Source organism: Microchirus variegatus, assembly GCF_963457635.1.
Source record: "Microchirus variegatus genome assembly, chromosome: 13".
In the NCBI taxonomy this organism is placed as follows: domain Eukaryota; kingdom Metazoa; phylum Chordata; class Actinopteri; order Pleuronectiformes; family Soleidae; genus Microchirus; species Microchirus variegatus.
In genome coordinates this window covers 14,481,423-14,489,514 of record NC_139814.1, presented here as the reverse complement: position 1 = coordinate 14,489,514, position 8,092 = coordinate 14,481,423, and the positions used below count along the sequence as shown (strand labels likewise).

Sequence of the window (8,092 nt, the reverse complement as noted above, 5' to 3'; positions counted from 1 at the left end):
GAGACCTTTCCTCTTCACCTTTGACCCTCGGGCTCTGTGTGGCCAACCAGACGCTCTCTGTGTTACTTGGAGGGGTGAGGGGCGGCGAGGAGTCGAGAGACCATCACTCTTTTTTTTTGTATTCTTTTGTTTCTCGCTCAGCTGGCTCCGCCCCCTCTCCTCTACTCTTTTCTTCGTAGCCTTTTTCATTCGCTCCGTAAAAACAGAAGTGGGACTCGGGTTAAGCGCTTGTGTTTTGCTTGGTTTTGTTTTGTTGTCGTTTGTTTTTTTTCTTACAAAATAATCATATCATTTCATACAGAACAAGAGAATCTGAGTATTAATAACAACATTTACTTTAAAAACATCTCATGTGTACTGTATGTGTTATTATTATTTTTTTTTTTTCAGAATATATTTGGATTTTTTTTTTTTGTCCTCTTTTTTTTCATTTTCACTGAAAAGAAAGTTCCAAGTCCTCAGAGAGAAAGGCCCTCGCAAGTGTTTAGGAGACAAGAGGAGAGAGGGATGAGGAGAGGCGAGCAAATGAGAGGGGAGCGACTAAGAGGAGGAGGAGGATGATGACGGGGACTTAAGAGTATCTTTCTCTCTTCTCTCTCCATCTTTCCTCTCTCCCTCCGTGTGCAGTGTCTCTCTGGCGTTCTGCGTGTTACGCGTAAAACTCCTCCTGCTTGTCTGGTTTCTGGTAGGTGACGGTGGCCTGCTTGGGCTCCTCCAACGTGTAGCTGCCCTCGTCCTTCTTCTTCATCCTGTACACCAGCAGCATCACCAGGAAGGCGGCGAACAAGGCTCCCACCACGCCTCCCACGATCACCGCTGGAGAAAATGGAGGAGAGAGCACAGCAGATGTGAAGAAAACTCATCCAGGATATTACAGTTTATCCATCAAACAAACACTAAAACAACGACAGCAGACTACATCACTACAGCTTTAAAATCTAGTCTGAAAGCAGAGCTACGACGACAACATCACCATCACCGTGTTAGGACCGATGAGCCTGTATGTGCTAACACACTCCACTTTCCATGTTGCCAGCAGCCTCCTGCTAAATTGCAGGCCTGCAGTGCCACACAACAGCTTAGACCGTGTAACCTATCCACAGCTGCACACACACACACACACCGCTAATGAACTCTGGCTGCGTGCAATAGATTAATGTGTGGTTATCAAATGAGACAGAAAAAAAAAAAACTTTCCCTTGTTAAAGTAATTGGTGTCGATGCCAAAGCAGAGAACAAGCTGTTATTTTCCCAAATGCTTGAGGAGCACTTTGTTTCCATCCATTGTGTGGGAGGTGTTTACTTTGTTTCTTGCATTGAAGTATCTGAACGCACAAGCTGCCGCGTTCCAAACAATATAAGTCTCTGCGACGCGCCGTCACGCACAGAATAAAAGTATCCAACCTTTGTAAACTCGCGCTTTTATTCACACAATGAGGCGTAAGGCGGTCGAGCTCTGCTCAACTATCTGTGTTCTCAGTTTAGAAGTTTTGTTGCCCAGTATCATTCCCGCGCTGCACACAGGAAGTGACATGTTTTATGTCAAGACAGATGGACGCAACTGGTAAAGTGAGGCGACTGCAAACACAAAGCAGAATTGAAATCTACACATCAAGAGTTTTTCTTTAGAAAATTAAATTTGTTCTTCGTTTAAAGGTGCATTATGTAAATAACCGTAAAATCCTCCTAATATGTCACAGAGACTCAGGAATAATATTCATATAACAAACTGAACCCATAAACAACAACAGCAGAGCCAAAATATTTGCATTAAAAAAATCTTTTGCAGACTGCAAATCTGGCATGTGGCGCCACCTACTGCCGTCTACCAATCATTGCAGTCAGTAGAGTCTCAGCTGCCGAGCAACCACGGGTTGCCAGTTACAGTACATCTGAACTACACATGGCGGACAAAACGAAACCTAAAAGACCTCTGTATTTTGAATTTGAGTGTAGTTACCGTTTTTGGCCACATTCTTACATATGGCGCCTTTAAATATCAAAAACATTATACCGTACACAAACATGTTTGTTGATAATGACGAGGATAATTGTAACGTCTGACATCTCTCAAAAGAACACACCATTAACTGCTTTGAACGGCCGACTCACGACGCAGAGCATAATAAACACTTCGCCTGCTAAACACCGTCATGTTAGCACTGGCACTGCTGCCAAGCTTTATATGCAAACATTAGTGTTTAACTCAAAACACTGATGTGGCTCACAGTAGAAGCTGTGCTTTGTTAAGCACTAATGCAGCTATCAAATGATCCCAGGATCTGCAATATTTGGCAGAGTCTGATTGAAATAAGGATTTTATTGAGGTTTTATGAAATGCGATGATTTGTGTTTTGACTCGGTGACAAAAAACGTTTTAAAGGAGCAATATTATGCAAAATCAACTTTTTAATCATTTTAATACTTGTATTTGGGACTCTGGAGTAGTGTAGTGAAAAAAGATGACTTGGTCATGTTTTGGTGGTCCGCCTCAGTCTAAGTACAGGAGATAAAACACGCGATGTTGACTTCCGCGCTCACTGCTACGTCACAATGACAAATTCCTAGAATTTCGCGGAGCTCCACTTTGTCCCTAAAAAACGCGAGAGTGCAGACAAGGGCAACAGTATTTGGAAGAGCGGAAGTTGGCAAAGTGTTCTATTCTTGGCTGCACAGTGCAGCACAGAGTTCTACACAAACTTCCAGCCTCAGAGGAGTTAAGTGTCCAGTGGATGCATTTTATATATGACGGCAATGTGCTGGCTGGAGTGTTCATTAGGACACCAGGGAACTAGGTTAACGTGTAGAAATATGGTATAAAATGAGACCTTTAAGGATTCAAGGATGATAAATAATTGCATGTTCTCTGACATGGTCTCGACTGTATGTGAATGTATGAGGCTGACGTGTGGGTATGACTTGGTTCTATCACACACACAGACACAGTCTACTCTAATGTCTGTTGCCTCCTGCTCTTTACCGATGACCAGGAAATCAGCAAAAACCAGCACCAGCAGTCCACCAATGAGAACAGCTGAAGGAGAGACAGACAGCCAGTCAGGTCAAGGCAAGTTGGCTGCTCCCTCACTTTCTCAGAGCAGCTCTTTGGGATCAAAAGAGGGGATACTTGAAAAGAAATTGGATTTACCCAGAGGGAAAATGATGAGAAAAAGAAGGGTGAAGGAGGGGAGGGAGGGGTGCACAACCCGAGAGGAGGATTGCTTGTTCTCAATGGGTCAAACTGGGCTAAGTAGCACATGATGAATTCGCACTGTGTGAATGCGAAGTGAATGCGGTTTTATCGGGAAAAGCAGGGAAAGAATACAGGAGGCAACAGGGAAGGGAATCCGTCAATCTGCACGGTGATTATCACAGAGGTTTGTGCGCAGAAAGACGGAACCAGACAGACGAGCAGTGAGATAAAGACATGGAGCTGAGCAAACAAATGCAAACATGAACATTTCCTTTACCCGTGAAACGTTCTTACCTATCAAGACCTCTTTCCTCTCCAAAATGTTCCTCTGTGGCAGCTGAGCGGCGGAGCTTCCCGTGTCCACGGTGTTGCCAATCAGATCAGGATCTGCTGGTACTACACCTCGGCCCAGATCGTTGCGGTGATCTTCGTTTATTTCAAAATCTCCACTTGGTCCCGCAGCACCCACCTCGTTATTTCCCTCCTGAGGCAGAGAAACACAAACCTCAGACTAACGATGGGGAAATTTAACTCTTGACGTAATCGCGTTAGTTTCGTGGCGTCGTTACACAGACACTAGTTTTCCATGGCACGTAATATCCCTTTTGAGACAATGAGCACTCTGTATGTTCTGCCCGCTGGAAAGTTGCATATTGTCCAACACGTATACACACATTTCATGAACTATGGCAGTTTAATCACATTGTGGAAAAAAATCTAATCTAAAAAAAAAATCTTCATGTCTTAATGAAGACAAGCTGCAAACAAACACAGGCACACAGCGATCGTACCGACGAGTCTGGTCTGCAAATAATGAAACCGTCAGTATTATAGAAGCTCAATAGTGTATTGATAAGAAGCGGGAAAGTGCATCCCGAACAATCATCCTGTCATTTAGTTATTTATCTTCTATAGAATATGTTCTGCTTTGTCTTGAGAAAACAAATATTCAAGATGATAAAAAGCTCTTGTTTTCTTATCTTCTGCACAACCACAGAAAAGAATTGTTCCCACTGACAAACGCTGTGCAGAAAAAAAAGAAGAAGCCTAGAATAAGTTATTGTTCTGAGGCAGAGACCTGAGCTATTGTACAAAAATGCATACATGGGCTGCACCACTGCAGTCAGTGATACGTTTTGACATTAAAATGTGTATTTATCCACATTAATACTCTAGTTTGTGACACATTAACAGATTACAGTGGCCAGCAGTTACAGGAAATAAGTGAGGATTAAAAAAATAAATAAAACATAAACTAATTTTCTCATAAACCCCGTTAAATAAAAGTCCTTTTCCGTCTTTAGATCGATTCCAGGCTTCGGCCTCATAATGAACTAACAAATCACAGTGCTATTGATCTTCTCATCTCACTCTTGATGAGAAACCTGAACAATTCCTTTGCTTAAATACAAAACAGAGTTTGTGGCCACATGTTTATTTGCGTTTGGTACCAGAAGCAAAGTTGTTGTGGGAATAGAGCAGAACCATTTAAAACAGTATACATTACCATCCTTATTTTTGAAGGAAAATCACTTTTTTCTCCAGTGAATATAACATTAAATGAATCAGAAATGCACTCTATACATTGTTAATGTGGTCAACGACTATTCTAGCTGCAAACGTCTGGTTTTTAATGGAATATGTACATAGGTGTATAGAGGCCCATTTCCAGTGTTCTAATGGTACATTGTGTTTGCTAATCGCGGCTAAGGCTATTGGATTATTATTTGGAATAAAAATCATTATTTCTCATCTTGTCAATGTCTTGACTATATTTTCTATTCATTTTGCAACTCTTTTGATGAATAAAAGTTTGACTTTTAAAAGGAAAACCAAAAAAAAATGTATAGGTGAGCCCAAACTTTTCAACGGTAGAGCATTACCAGGAGGTCTGGATCCTACCTGTGTGGTTGCGGGCTGCTGTGGGGGGGTCGTTCTCTCTGTCGGCATCACCTGAGTGGCTGTCGTCATGGGAACCCTGGGTCTGAAGGGGACCCTGGTCCTGACGGTGGTGGAAGTGGCCGGAGAAGCCGTCGTGGCCTCAGGCGTGGTCTCTGTCGTGGTCGGCGTGTTTTCTTCTGTGGTGATTTCGACATCGAAGACGGGGAAAATGGAGGTGGGATCGGGAGACAGGTACACGTCCTCCTCTTCTTCTGTGGTGCTCAGGTCGTCCGAACCAGCTGAGGGCGCCGCACCTTCTTCGGGGCTGGCCGTCGGGTCGGTGGTCACCGCTGGGACGGCATCAGGCGACCTGGGGGCGGCGGTGGTCTGAGCAGCAGCGGCGGCTCTGATTCTCTCCAGCTCCCTCTCTCGTTCAAGTTCACGCTCTCGCTGCCTCTCTCGCTCTTTCTCGCGCTCTCTCTCACGCTCTCTCTCTCGCTCGCGCTCTCTCTCCTTCTCTCTCTCCAGCTCTCTGACCCGCTCCCTCTCTCTTTCCCTCTCTTTCTCCCTCTCCAACTGTTTCACCCTCTCTCTCTCCATTTCCAGCTCCTTCTGCTTCTCCAGCTCTTTCTCTTGCTCCCAAAATGCACCGCTCTCTCCATCGGCCTCGGTGGTCACCGGCGGCGTGGAGGTGAGGTCCTCGAAGCTGGGGCTGGGGCTGGGCTCTGCCGCAGGCGGGGCGGAGGGGGCAGGACTAGTGGCCTGGGTGGTGGAGAGGAGGAGGAGGGGCTCTTCTGTGGTGAAGGACACGCCCACCGACGTCGGCCTCACGCTGATCTCAGGAACTGACGAGGAGGACAGAGGAGACAATGCTGTGAGTTCAAAAATGATTTAAGGGAACAACAAACTGTTATTAAAAGATGCACACACCTCCCACACGCTGTCACACATTCACAAATCACAGTGAATCAGAAACGACGACATCCACTTGACACGCTGTGGTTACACTCTACTCAATAGTAAACTGATTTCAGACATTATTAAGGTGCAATGTTGCCCGACTTCAGTTGCATTGCATTAATTCACATAGGGTGCATTCACAACAGCCCTTCTTAGTCCAACGCCAGTTTGTTTGCTCGGGAAAGTCCAGTTTTTTGGGGGGGGGGAGTGATTAGGAGGCTACAACGCAGGGAATTGTGGGTAAACACAACCAAAAGATACACGCGTGTAGAACAATAGCCGGGAGAAATGGCTGAGCCCATTGTTTCAGTGCATCTGTAAAACCAAAGACTGACAGGATTTCAGCTTCATGTTTTGTGTGGAGGAAACAAGAGTTGTTCTGCATCATCAACTAACAGATAAGCGAGTTTTCTTGTTCATCGCTTGCCTCGTCTTCTCCTATAATTCTTGATGCAGCGCCACCTCAGGTGAGGAGGGGAATACATAAATCAAAATGTTCGTTTTTGTTACACTAAAGTGCGATGGTTTGAAAAGCAAACTCCAGTGGTACAGAGTCTAGCAGAACTATTAGGTGTGGAAAAAGACCCAAGTGTCAGTCATTACATTAGTGGGTTATAGGTAGAGCTGCAACTAAAGGTCATGTTTGTAATCGATTGATCTGTCGATTATTTTCTCGATTAATCGTTTGGCCCATAAAATGTCAAAAAACGCCGATCAGTGTTTTTCAAACCTGGACATGACGATGTGCTCGAATGTCTTGTTTTGTCCACAAACCAAAATGATTCAGTTTTAATGATTTCTTTGTTATGCGGAGCAAAGAAACGAAGGACATATTCACATTTAAGAAGCTAAAACAATCAGAGATCTTGTTTTAATCATTAAAAAAAAGCTTCAAACCGATTAATCGATTATCAAAACAGTTGACGATTAATTTATAATCGAGTAATTGTTTCAGCTCTAGTTATAGGTTACATTGACAATACTACCATCAGTCTTTTTCCAGGTCACATTGACCTTTGACCCCCAAAAATCTTTCGCCCAAGTCAATATGTGTGTATTAGATCTAAAAGGGTTCTCTCATGGTGTTCCCTCATCATGTTCACAGGGTAAGGAACGGACTGACGGACAACCTTACAAACATAACGCCTCTGGCCTCGGCTGTCTCCAGTGCAAAGGTGTAATAAAAACTATTGACAGCATATACAGCTTGTAGTCCACTTTATAGCAAATAGTGATTTTTTTTTTTGTTCCCGTGTCTGGCAGTTTATATAGAAGACAATCAGGACGGGGCAAGAACAGAGGACGTACTCTAGCTGCTGCGTGACATGTCCTAAACTTTGGACACTCTCCAGAGACTGTGGTGGTGGTGGTTGCATGTGTGGACAGAGAATGTCTGGACTACAATCTCCAGACATGACCCACAGTGCAAATATCCACTAGAACGATGAAGTCAGCGATTAAGTATAGTGTTCGTGGATGGCTTTGAAAACTGCTGCAGCAGAGGCAAACTTTACCTTACATTTAGTCCTAGCAGTACCCAAAACACATAATTACTACATTTCCCATAATGCCACTTGATAGTATGTTTTTATCTCCGTACGTGATGCTGACTTTTTTTTTTTTTAAATCAGGGTTTCTGCTGGTTTAAGGAGACAGCTTTCCAATTCCTCTGTGATACAAATGCAAAATGACAGAAACACTGCTGGTATTTGTTTTGTCTCGATGTCACGAAACTGGGATTTTATAGAACGGCAATCAGAGATGCAATCAAATGTCTACTGTTGTGCCATTTAGCCGTCTGACACAGGGAAAAATGTTGAAATCGAAAAAAATAACATAATGAAAATAATAATAGTGATTTGTGGGTTTGGATCGCGTCGGAACAGCGAGAGCGGGAGCAGGGGATTTAATCGAGGTTTATTCTATTTTTTGTTCTGATGCTTTAATGTGGACAGAGAGTTTGAGACACTGAGAAGAGAAGAGAAGGTCCTGAGTGATTCATATTCTGCTTAATGCTCATAATAGTATTGTAGCACCTTTCATTTCGTTATAGCAGTG

The 8,092-nt window shown here is 43.7% G+C and overlaps 1 protein-coding gene across 1 annotated transcript in view; it reads right to left on the bottom strand.

Annotated features, from left to right (window-relative positions):
- Positions 1–249: 249 nt before the first annotated feature.
- The window catches only part of sdc3 (syndecan 3), a 40,549-nt gene continuing 32,706 nt past the window's right edge, over positions 250–8,092 (bottom strand). The window contains exons 3-5 of the mRNA XM_083899895.1: positions 5,096–5,919; positions 3,488–3,677; positions 250–816 (exon numbers count right to left, since the gene is read on the bottom strand). Of these exons, the coding sequence (XP_083756021.1) occupies positions 650–816; positions 3,488–3,677; positions 5,096–5,919 (1,181 nt within the window). The 3' untranslated portion in view covers positions 250–649. The remainder of the gene's footprint in view (positions 817–3,487; positions 3,678–5,095; positions 5,920–8,092) is intronic.